This window comes from Rana temporaria, chromosome 8 (genome assembly GCF_905171775.1).
Source record: "Rana temporaria chromosome 8, aRanTem1.1, whole genome shotgun sequence".
Lineage (NCBI taxonomy): Eukaryota > Metazoa > Chordata > Amphibia > Anura > Ranidae > Rana > Rana temporaria.
This window is the reverse complement of record NC_053496.1, coordinates 128,618,930-128,633,692: the sequence shown is the minus strand read 5'-3', so window position 1 is coordinate 128,633,692 and position 14,763 is coordinate 128,618,930. Positions and strand designations below refer to the sequence as shown.

Sequence of the window (14,763 nt, the reverse complement as noted above, 5' to 3'; positions counted from 1 at the left end):
TGTCAACAGACACATGTCCTTAGACACCCGCCACTCCATAGAGAGGATTGGAGAGTCCAAACGGGTCCGCCTGAAAAACTGACCGGCAGACCCAATTTGTCTGCTAATGAATGTGAAAGGGGCCTTAGTATCCATACTAGGTTAGATGTCTCTTTCCAGATCTACTTAATCAAGACTCTGAATCTGAAGACTTTGATAGGATCAACTATGCACAGCTGCTAACAGTGTCATGCCAAACACCCAAATACTGAAAATTGAAAAGAGTATTTAATGTTTTGCTCAATGTCTTCAATTTCATACTGGACCCTCAGATACAGATCTTCACTGCAGAAACAATTCTCCAGTGCAGTTTTATTCTGGACCTGGCCTTTAGATGCTCACTTTTTGGTTCAGAATTTTGTTCAAGGCATTACCTGCATTTTCCCACCTATTTGGCCCTTGGCCTCCCTTGGCACCATGTTATCTCAGTGTAGCGCCTGGTTACTTCTAAGAACCGGTGCTAATTTAAATTTAGAGGGGGTCATAGAGTTAGTTAGCTCTGACCAGGCTAATTTGTTTGAATTTGGGTCTCTGTCTCAGCTTGGCTGTGCTGTGGGCTCCTTCTGTCGCTTCTGGGGTGCTGATCACACCCCAGGACGACAGGTGGCAGCAGTGGAGTCGAGGTTTGGGTGCTTTTCCCCAGCAGCCTATCAGGAGGGGTTTTCCTTGCTGTGCATGCTGGGGGAGGGTATTTATGAGACAGACGCCATTGGTTTTGGGTTCTTCCAGTGTGGAACCCACATTTAGGGTGACCACATCACGGCGGCCCAGCAAAATGGCCTTCCAGGCCGGGGTGCACGTGCCACGCGGTGTTCCTGGTTCCGGGACCACGTTGGTCCGGGAACATTTAAGCTGTGCCTGGGCCCCAGTGATCGACTGGGTCCCCAATCCTGAGAAGATCCCAAGGGTTGTTCCTTTGAGAGGAAGCTGTTCGTTGGGGAGTCCACCTGAGGAGAGCCAAGAGAGGCTGGCGATCCAATAGGGTCTCGACAATCCACCGGGGATGAAGGTACTGAAAGGCTGGACGTTGGTCACCTATTAGTCAGTAACTGAACTGCAAACTACCTGAAGGAGATCCAGGCGCAAAGTCTATTAAGGAGGATTATCTCCGCAATCTCAATTCTGAGGAGGGTCTGTAGCAGAGACTTTTCCCTAAGTTCCGAGTGCTACTCTGGCTGCCAGGTCAGTGAGAGAGGCCTGTTCAGGTACACTATACCCACTCTGGCTAGAGTGGTGAAGAAAACAAAGTGTTTTTGGAAGCAGGACTGTTTCCCTATTGTTACACCTGAATCTGCTGTTTCTCCTTCTACTGCATCTTTACTCTTCACCTCAAGTTTTATTGTTTTTACCCGGCTGGGTAATAAAGAGCACAGAAAAAGACACCTGTCGTTGACATTCTGTTACTGCTACTTTCCCCATACACCCTTAGATGGCGGAGGAGGCACAAGGTAACATGCCACCCAAAACAAACCAGCAGCTCCTTCGGGGGTAGTGCTACATCAGTCTTTTGCTCTCTGTTCTTCAGGGTCCTTCCTTTGATCCCTTACAAATTGTTCCTTCTTATTGTCATTACTTCAGCTCGGAGGCTATTGTAGCTTGTGTTTCTATCCTGACAGTTCTCTTTTCTTATTCTTCACATGGACAAGGTTGTTTTATGACCTAGCAAAATAAAAATGACAAACGCTCATATAAATGTATACATTTCATAAGTAAAGTGTACTTGGACAGGGCGGTTCACAGGAAAATACAATAAAGTAAGGATCCCAACTATTCAGCATAAAAACAAAGTCTAAACTTTGTTGAAATTATTTATTTTCTTTTTTGCTGACTAGCTCCCAAGTGTGCTGGGAGACTTTTTGTATTGTATTGTTTTATGACCTGGACCTTTCTTTCTTCTAAAGATTATATTCTTTTTCCCAAAACATCTTTCGGGTAACAGCACCTGAGAGATTGTAGCTCCTCCCTCCAATCACAGGAAAAACTCTGGCTTTAAATGAAGGCTTTTCCCCACAGGTCCTCAGTAGGGATGAGCTCCGGGCGTGTTCGCACAGTCCACGTGCAGAGCCCGCTGGGAAGTCTGCACGGCGCTGCGCTAATCACAGGTAGGGAGACATTTCCCGATCTCTGCAGTTGAGCATTGGGACAATGTCTTCCTATGCATTCACGGACTCAACCAGATAGACATGGGTAGAAAAGAGGTGTACCATAGCGTAATTCCATAAAACGTGTTTATTTAAAAAATGTAAGAGGTACTTACAGAAAGCAGATAAAATCGTTAGACATAAAACCAAATGCCGGCCGGCAACAAGCGGAGCCCTTCCTCCTTGGCGTGGTGACGTCACTGCCCGTCCCTCCAGACGCGTTTTGTCATTAACCAGACGTTTTGAATGGTTTTCCATTGAAAAAGTCTGGTTAATGACGCAGCTTTAACCTCTTTTTCCATAGTAGTGGGAGCCACACGTTTTTCCAGTAACACACAGTGCTACACATAGCAAAATAGCTCATGGGACATTTGGCGAGGTGCGAGTTGGGCGTTTTTCACCACGTTTGTCACCTGTTTTTTCATGTGTGCTTGCTTCTGTGTTTGATGTGCCATTAGCAATTAATGACACTGAAAGCGCAACTAGGTAATATTACAAGCTCTGTACAATCTCCTTAAACCTAGGTTCACATTGGAGCGATTTGTAATGGGATTTACGAGATCAAATCGTATGATGAGTCGCAGCCTACTTGTGGCAATGGCACTGTTCCAATTGGTGCAACACCAATTTTGCGGTGCCGCACCTATTTGCAAAAGTAGTTCCTGCACTACTTTTGCTGATTTCAGGTGCGACTTCAATAGACCTCTGTGTATGAAGTCACACAAATGTCTATCAAGTAGCACCTGAAATCGCACTGACCTTGCTACTTTGAAATTGCGCTACTTCAAGTGAAGAAGCGCGATTTCAAAGTAGCATCAATGCGAACAAGGGCTTAGATGTACCAAAATTATATAATAGGAGGACACACCATCTATCCAATCACTCTGTATCCAATCAGGCAGGCCCTTGCACTACACCAGGGGTGTCCTGTGGGCTGCTTGAAAGAAACACTGGGGAAACCAGGCAAATGCATGCATGTAGAAATGCCCGGGGTGCTGGGAAAACATAGTTGATTGGAGAACGGTGTGTGCTTATGAGGTCAGCTTGTAAACACCTTCCAGTATCCTACTGGTTTCTCTGTCAGAAATCTATACCAGGAAGTCTCTGGAGCTTTCTAAGAAATATAGCAAAGGCTAAGGTTAGGCTTGTTCTCAAAATCAAATAAAGCCTGTATTTTTCTGCAACCGAGGTACATTAATGGTATATTAATACATAGGGGAGCTGGATTAAAAAAAAGGGGGGGGGGTGAACATAGCCTTTAATTCATTGAAAATGCACATTGTGGCATGCAACTCTAAGGAAGAAATGTGGGAGTCTTTTTACATTCACTAGTGCTGTGTTGTATATAGCAGATGCATCAGCCAAATCCTTTCATACATCGACTAGGTTGGCTGCTCTCACAAATCCAGCCAGTGTGTGGGATTCTATTTAAAAGGGGCCACCTTTTGGGCCTCGGTTGGAGTCAATCCTGGACCACACGGTTCATAAGAAAAATTATTTTCCAGTGAAGAAAAAACACAACATCTAGATGATTTTTTTCATCCTCTTGTTACTGTACAGTGTTGCTGGAGTACAACACTGCTACCTGGATCCCATCCAAGCTCAAATTTGTAGTAAAGCTTTAAAGGAATAACCCCTGGATTATTCATTGAGACAGAAAGAGTGACAGTTGCTGTGTACCTGGCTGTCCCTACAATAATTTGGGGGAGCAATCTGAGCCAAATCAGGGGGCCCTACATACCTGCTTTAAGGACATGCACTGTTTAAAGTTTAACATAGCCGATAGGTTCACCTTCTTTTTTCCTGAAGAAAAAAAGAAAGAAAGAAAGAAAAAATATATATATAAAAAAATATATTTTTTATATATATATATATAATATTTTTATTTCACCATACAATACCACTCTTTTTTTCACTTTCCACATGTCATCTTTAGGACGGATGTTAGTATTCATTACCTTCATGAGACTGTGACAAAAATTTGGAAAAAGCATACATTGATGAAACTTCTCAATGCATACATTAAAGATTCATGATTCACAATGAATGCTTAAATGCTGCTCTGTGCCAAGCATACATTTAGTTTTCAAGCAGGCTGTATTTATGTAATGTTTTTTACAGTGTTTCCAGATAGGTCTGCTTGAGAACAGCAACTGATAATTTTTATAACACAAGTTGTAAATTAAGAACAGCTATAGTAAATCATACCCATTTATGTTCTTTTTTTTTATTGCAGAAAGTGCCAAGGAAGCTTTAAGTAAGACCATGGTTGTTGAGCAGCTGGTAAAGCAGCTGAAGAGAGCAGAAACCCATGAAAGAGTTGAAATGATCATTGAGGTTCTCCAGATGCTGGCAGAGAATGGTGTGTATGCATATCACAGTCATTCTAATGTAACAAACTCTTCAGTTCTGGAGCTTGGCGCCTGTGTAATGAGTAGAGAGATTCAGCTGGCTGAATTGGGTCCAGTGGGAAGCCATGTGCATCAGGACAGAACAAGATGGGATGGATGGATGTGTGCAAGGCTCATCCTTGTGAAGACAGTAAGAATTTTATAGGGACTGAAAATAGCAGACATCTGTTTGGAAGCACAGTTATGTTTTGATAGCCAGATGGGACAGAACAATCACAATGTGTTTCAGGCTTTTATGGAATCTATCAGTCCTTTGCCATTGACTTGAGTGTCAAGGTAAAAGTGACCAGGACAAGTGTACAAATGAGCTCTAAAGCGATTGCTTAGATGTCGCCTAAGGAGTAACAAGGACATTTTCTGCAACTGTGGAAACTTCAAATCTAAAGCCCTCTACACACGACCGGATATCTGATGGAATCTAATCCGATAGATTTTTTCGTCAGATATCCGATGAAGCAGACTTTCATCAGTCTAGCCTACACACCATCAGTCAAAAATCCGACGCTGTTACGTAAAACACTACGATGTGTTGAGAAAAATTAAGTTCAATGCTTCCGACCGTCGATTTTTGACCAATGGACTTCCACACAGACGATCGTTTTTTTCTATCGTTTTTTTATCCATAGAAAATTTTTAAAACATGTTCTATTTTTTTTCACCGATGGAAAACAAACCGATGGGGCCCACACACGGTCCATCGGTCCGTTTTCATCAGACAAACCGATCGTGTGTACAGGGCTTTATAGTTATATATATTGTGAATCCGTCGCTTTGTCAGGGAAGAGGGGGATATTTTATAAACAGCATAATACAGTATATTAATTTAGCTACAGAGCAGCAAGCAACTGTGTACTGTGATGCATATAAATTATTCAACGGTAATTCAACAAAGCCATAGGATTTGTATTTACTGTAATAGCTGAAAAGTAAATCTAAAGATGTATACACAGAGTACAAGCTGTCTATTTGGTCAGTAATCGAAAAAAACACTGCTTGTGATGCAGGATAGGAATTCCCAAACACACCCACTGTAATTTATTGTTGGCTTTTATGGGCAGAATGTTTGTTGGGAAAAAATGTCAGGTATCTCATAATCCCCCAGTATAATTCTATATAAAATGCCTTGGGAATTAGAATGTCATCAGTACTACAGTAAGGAGACAGTAAATAAGTTTTATACTTATGGATTACAGGGTGTCATTACAGAGTGCACGCCCAGGGTGGGTCTGTCTGCTCATGTGCTTTTCTTTCCACGGTTCAGTTTTAGGAATTGGGCTTGTCTTCAATAAGTCATTGTCAATTCCCCTGGTATGTTATCTATCCTGTCACCTAGGCCTCGTACACACGATAGGATAGCCAGAGGACAACGGTCTGAAGGACCGTTGTCCTAGGTTAACCTATGAGGCTGACTGATGGTCTGTCGTGCGTACACACCATCAGTTAAAAAAACGATCGTGTCAGAACACGGTGACGTAAAACACAACGACGTGCTGAAAAAAAACGAAGTTCAATGCTTCCAAGCATGCGTCAACTTGATTCTGAGCATGCGCAGGTTTTTAACCAATGGTTTTCCATACTAACAATCGGTTTTGACCTATCGGTTACCAGTCCATAGGTTCAATTTTAAAGCAAGTTTTCATTTTTTTTGATCGAAGGTTAAATAACCTATGGGGCCTACACACGATCGGTTTGGACTGATGAAAACGGTCCTTCAGACCGTTCTCCTCTGGCGATCCTATCGTGTGTACGTGGCCTAAGTGTTCACCTTGTCTTCTGTCTTTGTGTTTTCTGGCTCCTCCTTGTGTTTTAGGCTCTGCTCTTGTGTGTATCCTCTGCTTCTGTTTCCATCCTCTATGCTTTGCATAGCAATAGTTGCCTGGCATGGTTCTAGTTTAGTGCTCTTTGTTGCTCTTGGGTAAAAATCCTTCTTTTTCATTCTGCTTTCCTACATTGGTGCATTTTGTTGAAACCTTTTGTTTTCAGTGTGCCCACTCTGTATGTTTGGTTTTCTTGGTTCTTGGTTATGAAATAGGCTAGTTATGTTACCAAACCAGCAGCTTTGAGACTAAAACCAAACCAATTCTAACATGATGTATGGGTTCCTTCAGAATTGTTGATCTTTACTGTACAGATCTCTTTAAAGCGGGGGTTCACCCGCACATAACACTTTTTCCCCTTAGATTCCTGCTCGTTTTGTCTAGGGGAATCGGCTAGTTGTTTTAAAATATGAGCTGTACTTACCGTTTACGAGATGCATCTTCTCCGCCGCTTCCGGGTATGGGCTGCGGGACTGGGCGTTCCTATTTTGATTGACAGTCTTCCGAGAGGCTTCCGACGGTCGCATTCATCGCGTCACGATTTTCCGAAAGAAGCCGAACGTCGGTGCGCAGGCACAGTATAGAGCCGCACCGACGTTCGGCTTCTTTCGGCTACTAGTGACGCGATGGATGCGACCGTCTGAAGCCTCTCGGAAGACTGTCAATCAAGAAGGAACGCCCGCTCCCGAAGACCCATACCCGGAAGCGACGAAGATGCATCTCAAAAAACGGTAAGTACGGCTCATATATTAAAACAACTAGCCGATTCCCCTAGACAAAACGAGCATCCATCTAAGGGGAAAAGATAAAAAAAAAATCATTGGGTGAACTCCCGCTTTAAGTTCTGCATTTTCTGATGAAGGAGCCTTTAGAATCTCCAAAATATGTTGGCTTTAAATAGAAAACTGCAAACAAACTATATCTGAACACAAATACAAGTCTAGTACTTCTCTCTCTATACCTTTAGTCAAATTATTACTAGATCCAAGATGTGACCCCTGTAGATCGAAGAACTGCTTAGTAAAAACTTCCACACTAGACAACATACCCATTGTACCTATCATTTTCTATGAAAATCTAGGTAACATTCCTACAGTAAAAAAGAAGATAAATTAAGGAGAAGTCAGCAAGAGGTGCTAGTTCAACAGCCATGCCGATTGTAGAGCCAAAGAAAGAAAAAGAGCATGCAACCAAGATTTAGCTCTAAATGCATCTTCGCTTGGGTGCAAATTTCAGAGCTTGTTTTTCCAGTAATGAAAAGTGCAAATCTACAATGGGGCAGATCCTCGTACAGCGGCGCATTTATGCGCCGGGCGTAGCGTATCTAAGATACACTACGCCGCCGTAACTTACTTTTTTTTTTTTTAATCCACAAAGAATCCGCGCCGTAAGTTACGGCGGGGTAGTGTATCTTTGGTGGCGTAATGGCGTGGAATTCAAATGGCTATGATGGGGGCGTGTTTTATGTAAATACGTTGTGACCCGACGTAAACAACGTTTTTTTTTAACTGGGCATGCGCCGTCCGTGGGGGTATCCCAGTGCGCATGCTCGAAATTAACACGGAACAATCCAATGCTTCCGACGGTGACGTCATTCTACGCAAATCCCTATTCGCGAACGACTTACGCAAACAACGTAAAAATTTCAAATTTCTACGCGGGAAGGACGGCCATACTTAACATTGAGTACGCCTCATAACAGTAGCTTTAACTATACGCCGGAAAAAGCCAAACGCAAACGATGTAAAAAAATGCGCCGGGCGGACGTACGTTCGTGGATCGCCGTAACTAGCTCATTTGCATACTCGACGCGGAATTCGAACGGAAACGCCACCTAGCGGCCGCCGAAGAATTGCAGCTTAGATCCGACGTACGCCTGTCGGATCTAGCCGTATATTGTTTTGAAGATACAAAACAAAGATACGACGTGCAAAATTTGAAATTACGCGGCGTATCAAGAGATACGCCGGCGTAATTGTTCTGTGGATCTGCCCCAATGTCTTCACCATTTACCATAAAACATGACGCATGCAAAGGAAATGAGTTCTAGCTTGCTTCATTCTAAACATTTTGTAACACCATAAATCTTTCATTTAGAACCCCTTAAGATGCAGTTGGTAGATGCTTCTGTCCAGGAGACACTTTGTGACATCCTTCAAAGACTACAAGACAGCTCTCAGACAGAGGACATGTGTACAATGAAGTCGTCATCAGACCTTATTGTGTCACTGCTTCTTGGTGGTAAGCATATCTGATTTTTCTAATGAACGTATAGTGAAAAGTTTTATACAGTATGTCATTAAAAGATATTTAAAAGCACGCATTTACAAACCTACAATTATTTTAATATTTAATGCATGCCAAATAAATTGCTTCTGGATTGGATATCATAGGCTAAGTTAGTTTTGAGTGTAGTGTGGTACTTCAGCCAGAAACCTCTCTTTATAAGGGGTAAGGTAGAACTCCTGTTTAAAATGGAGGTCCGCCACAATTTTTTTTTTAAAGGTCAGCAGCTACAAATACTACAGCTACCGATGCTGACTTTTAAAATATGGACACTTACCTATCCAACGCGCCCGCGGTGACGGCACCCGAGGCCGACCTGTGCCTCGGTCCTTGGATGCTGCCGCCGCCATCTTCGCTAATGGAATCAGGAAATGGAGCCTTACGGCTTCACTTCCCGGTTCCCTACTGAGTCACGAATCAAAATGGTCCCTCCTGTCGTCTGTCTCCCAGAAGACAGCGGGGGATGACAGGATGTGATGTAGACCTCTGCAGATTCTGCGGGGGTCTATGCCCGGAAGTGGGTGCAAATACCTGTATTAAACAGGTATCCGCACCAACTCCCCCCTGAAAGGTGCCAAATGTGACACTGGAGGGGGGGAGGGTTCACTTTTTGTGTGGACCTCCGCTTTAATTTACTCAGAGCAGTGTAGCGTGGAATATTGTTTTGTATAAAGTGAAATTAGGGGTGGAAACCATTCCCCAAACTAGTTTCCAGAAAGCAAGAGAATGGACTATCTCGGTACAAGATTAAAAAACAGGATATTCAGGCATAAATAAGAATGTCAAGTTCAATGTTCATACAGAACAATATAAAACATACCAGGGTGTCTATACATGTGTAATACTAATACTCAATGTGTTCCAAGACTTGAGACAACAGGTATAGTAGGTCCTCACGGGACATGTGGTCCTCTACAAGTTTTGCAGAATGTTACCGCTTCAAAAGGAGGATGTCTAGATGTATTTCATTCTAGACATCCTCTTATGAAGTGGTAACATTCCGTATAGACACCCTTGTATGTTTTATATTGTTCTGTATGCACATTGAACATGATCATTGATACTTAAGACCCGGACCTTTAGGCAGCTAAAGGACCCCACCAGTTTTTGCGATTCGGCACTGCGTCGCTTTAACTGACAATTGCGCGGTCGTGCGACGTGGCTCCCAAACAAAATTGGCGTCCTTTTTTTCCCACAAATAGAGCTTTCTTTTGGTGGTATTTGATCACCTCTGCGGTTTTTAGTTTTTGCGCTATAAACAAAAATAGAGAAAAATTAAATATTTTTTACTTTTTGCTATAATAAATATCCCCCAAAAATATTTTGGTTTAGGCCGATACGTATTCTTCTACCTATTTTTGGTAAAAAAAAATGATTGCTTTCCGCAAAATTTATAGCGTTTACAAAATAGGGGATAGTTTTATTGCATTTTTATAAAAAAAATATTTTTACTACTAATGGCGACGATCAGTGATTTTTTTCGTGACTGCGACATTATGGCGGACACTTTGGACAATTTTGACACATTTTTGGGACCAGTGTCATTTTCACAGCAAAAAATGCATTAAAAATGCATTGTTTACTGTGAAAATCACAATTGCAGTTTGGGAGTTAACCACAGGGGGTGCTGAATGGGTTAAGTGTGACCTCATCTGCGTTTCTAACTGTAGGGGGGTGTGGCTGTAGGTGTGATGTCATTGATTGTTTTTTCTCTATAAAAGGGAAAACACGATCAATGACGGCGCCACAGTGAAGAACGGGGAAGCTGTGTTTACACACAGCTCTCCCCGTTCTTCAGCTCCGGGGACCGATCGCGGGAGTCCAGCGGCGATCGGGTCCACTGGTCCCGTGGTCACGGAGCTTCGGACCGGGTCGCGGGCGCGCGCTCGAGACCCACAGCTGGGCACTTAAAGAGGACGTATCTGTGCGTGCTTGTGCCCAGCCGTGCCATTCTGCCAATGTATATGTGCAGGAGGCGGTCCTTAAGTGGTTAAGGACTGTCTAACGCCGATATACTGTACGTCGGCAGAATGGCACGGCTGGGCACAGGCACATACAGGTACGTTGTCGGCTGCGCGCTCGCGACTTGGTCCGAAGCTCCGTGACCGCGCCCGCGGGACCTGCAGACTCGATCGCCTGAGGCAAAGGCACATCCTGTGTAAAAAGTTCACAATTCACATCCCTCTCTCCTCCCCTGCTCTCCCTTCCAGCTCTCCCAGGATTGGCTGCATTTACTGTGTTTTGACTGGATGTTTCTCATCATGGGGTGTGATTCACAGTTCAATGTGACGAGGAAATGCATGTATATTGCAGTGAAAACACAGAACAGAAAGCAGAATATACACAGACAAGTGATCTGATTTAGGTTAGATGTATCTAGTGAGAGCTGGGCAGAGGAGAAGCTCGAGTGATCTGATTGTTTTATTGCAGTGTGTGTGTCTGAGGTCACCTGATCACAGTTGCAACATCAGGTTATTTACATATCTCATGCACTAGCTTGGAGACAGGCATTATTTTTTAATTCCCACCCCCACTCTTTTTCTGAAGTCATGTGGTTACTTTTCTGGATTTTGACTGGATGTTAGGGATCATAGCAGAATTTAGTGTAAGGAATACACAAGAGAAAATGCATGTTGACAAGGGGAGTGTATAGGTGGGCGGGGAGTCTACTGACATCACAACTCCACCCACCGAGCTCCAGACAACAGACCAACCCACAGAATCTGCAGTTCTTTGGGTCTCATAACAAACAGAGGGGAGACATTTGACAGGTAAGGATACATGCAGGAGGCATCTATATCCTTCTAGATCAGCACTATGGCAGTAGTTTAGAAAGGATGAGAGTGGGTTTACATCCACTTTAATTGGCTTAATTGGGCGCTATTATGTGTAGAGCGACCATTACTTCCCGGGTTTCTTAGTAAATTAACCCCTGTATGTCCCTTATGCCGATGCCTCTTCTCTTTTGGATAGCACAGTGAAGGGGACCTTTATTTTTCTGTACTTGCAGCATATTTAAAAGGATAAAACATGGAGAAATGTGCAATCTTTGCAGCTATGAACTACATATGTTTTTGTTTTTTGTTTTTTGCCTTGCCATACACTTTACCCCCCTGTCAGGGGTTAACACCGTTTACGATATTCCATTCCACCAACCCAAGACAGCTTCCGACACTCCACAATCCAGCAGACAGGACCCATTGGAATTCCCCAGACAAACGAGAGAACACAGCTCTGTTCTCTGGTTCCAAACGAATGAATACTTTAATGGTAAACTCAGCTCTTCTTATACAGTTAGCAACCAAATATGGACAATGACTCAACTCCACCCACAACATGACACAATGAACTTCAATACACATTCCTTTCGATGTAAGTCAGACTTTCTGGCACCGAATCTACATGAGTCAATTACTATAGCTGACATGGCAGACATCATGACTTTTAGAGTGTGTTAACTCACAACACATATTAGCATCAATAGAACTTTCACACAATACAGGGTTAGTTAGCATAGCACCATGAAATATCTTAGGAGCCAGGCTTAATTAACACAATAGACAATAGAATGCAATCACAGCAAGCTTTCATCACTACAGCCAGGTAGCTGGAGGCGATTAACATCAATTAACATCTCAACAGTCTATGTTCCACATTGAAGGAGACACTCTATTGACCTGTTGTGTTCAGAAGGAACAACTTGTAATATTTCATGATATCAGTTCTCAGTCATCCTATGCCCCTAGTGGACATAGGATGACCCTAGACCCAAGAGTCATTGGTGAAGCTGACGCAGCAGTACCCCGCATCCTTCAAAAGTCTCTGGGTATCACGGGCCATACCGTTATACCCCCTGATTCACACTTTAGTGTATAGGCGATCTTTAAGTTCTCTTTGCGTGTTTTTAAGCACAGACTGCTTTACAGGAGCTTCTTTGGGGCAGAATCAAACGATTTTAGCTTTACATATGTACATTTATCATAGGAGCTCCTGAAAAACAGGCATAACATGCATTTTCTGCACATTTTTGTGCACACTCCTATTGAAGTCAATCGGGTCAAGAATGCCTTGTTCTGCATTTGATACAAGGAGCTTCCATATCTTTGCTAGTGCAGAGATTGAGTAATTTCACTGAGCAAAATAAACATTTGAAAGTCACATTTAAAAATTACTTGGCAGTAATGGCTTACATCTTTCAGCTCTGAATTTATTATAAATATCTTCACCATCATCCTGCATATCTTTAAAGGAGAAGTATAGCAAAAGTTCCTTTTGGTCATACTTCTCTTCTGGGTCACAGGAGTGCACTTAGTTCTGTACACCTATGGACCAGATTCAGCTGACATCACAGAGCTGGCCCAGGAGCCACCCAGACAGGGGCGGACTGACAACTCATGGGGCCCCTGGGCAATAGAAGATTATGGGGCCCCCGGGCTTACAGATGGCCACCACGCCAGGAGGCAATGCAGAGGCGGGGTAGCTAAAATCTCGGGATTTTCACAATAAAAGCATGTCGGTTTCGGACATATCAGGGACAGATCTAAAAAAAACATAGATTTTTACATACTGTCCCTGGTTTTACTGAGCCTGGCAACCCTGATGGGGCCCCCTAGTGGCATGGGGGCCTCGGGCAGTGCCACGAGTGACTCAATGGTCAGTCCGCCCCTGCACCCAGATGCCTGACCTGCAGCTAGCTCATCCTCTCTGCTCCTGGCTGGGAGACTGAGCCAGCCACTCCTGCCCTCTTCACAGCCCAGCGCTTTAGTGAGCTAGAGTGGTGACTGGCAGGCATGGTTCTCTGCTCAGAGCGGGCCCAAGAACAGAGCGATTGCCAGCCTTTGATCCCTCAGTTTTCAGCAGTATAGAGCCAGCAGGGAAAAGCTGCAGCTCGGTTTGTTGCTGCAGCCATCTATGCGAGTTTAAATGTTTTTTTTTTTGGATCCCGTATTTCTCTTTTAACTATATTTTATCTCATTGACAGATGAATCCATGCAGAAACTATTTGACAATGGCAATGGTGTCGTCTACCAAAACATCCAAACTTGGCTGACCTCACAGCACACCCTTCTTCAAATGACAGGTGCACTTGCCATTGCTAACTTTGCAAGAAATGGTAAGTTTTGGGATTAGGATGCAAAAGATAAATCAATGTTATGAAAATCAAGTTATTTTACAGATTCATCAGTCCAGATTTATGAAAATTTAGTTTTTGCCCCTAGCAAACAATGAGGCTCCATCTTCATGTATGGGAATATACATCAGGAACTTTGACTGGGCAAAAGGAAGGATATGTTTTTCAGATTTCTGCATTTTCATTTTTACATTATTTTATTTATTTAAAATGGTATTAAACCCAAAAGCAAAAAAATATTATGTTGCAGTTTACCAATTCTTAGATGGCTGTATTACTTTATTCATTTTTTTGGGTCTTTTTTCTTCTATTTTCATCTGATGATCCAGCCAGAAAAGCTGTTGTTTTTTTAAAGAACAAGCTCCCTTGCAGATTGTATCATTTACAGGGATGAGACAAACCATTCAACACTGGCAGGGGTGCTTACAATTATAAGTTGTATGTATTTGTGTAAAATCTTTATCCCAAAAGGAAAACAACTGTTTGCTGTAACTGCTTCTAAAGTGTGAGCTGGGTTGAGCTCCGTAGATGTATTTAGGGTTGAATAATAATAATAATAATAATAATAATACATTCTATTTATAGGTGATTTTCAGAACACCCAAGATCACCTTACAAAGATAATAACAAGGCAAAAAAGTAAAATACAAAAAAATGAAGTTAGACAGAGTATGCTAGTTTAAAAAGATGAGTTTTGAGATGTGATTTGAAAGTGGCTGGGTGTTCCAAAGTCGGGGGGGGGGTGCAGATTAGCAAAAGCCTTCTAATCCCATGGTGGTCAGGCAGCCAATGGAACATTGAGATAAATTAAAGTAGAAGACCTGAGAGTACAGAAGGACCTGTTGATATGCAGGAGTTCAGAAAGTGCACTGAAGAGCATTGAAGTGAACTAAAGAGCTGTAGAGGAAGGTTGAGTAGTTCTGGGGCTGACTAGAGTT

At 42.9% G+C, this 14,763-nt stretch overlaps 1 protein-coding gene across 2 annotated transcripts in view; it reads left to right on the top strand.

The window, feature by feature from the left end:
* LOC120909074 (rap1 GTPase-GDP dissociation stimulator 1-like) overlaps positions 1–14,763 on the top strand; it is a 250,748-nt gene that overhangs the window by 176,499 nt on the left and 59,486 nt on the right. The window contains exons 6-8 of one of the 2 annotated variants that reach the window (XM_040320717.1): positions 4,417–4,542; positions 8,506–8,649; positions 13,676–13,807. In XM_040320717.1, coding sequence (XP_040176651.1) covers positions 4,417–4,542; positions 8,506–8,649; positions 13,676–13,807 — 402 coding nt within the window. The remainder of the gene's footprint in view (positions 1–4,416; positions 4,543–8,505; positions 8,650–13,675; positions 13,808–14,763) is intronic. The other variant, XM_040320718.1, reaches the window with a different exon arrangement.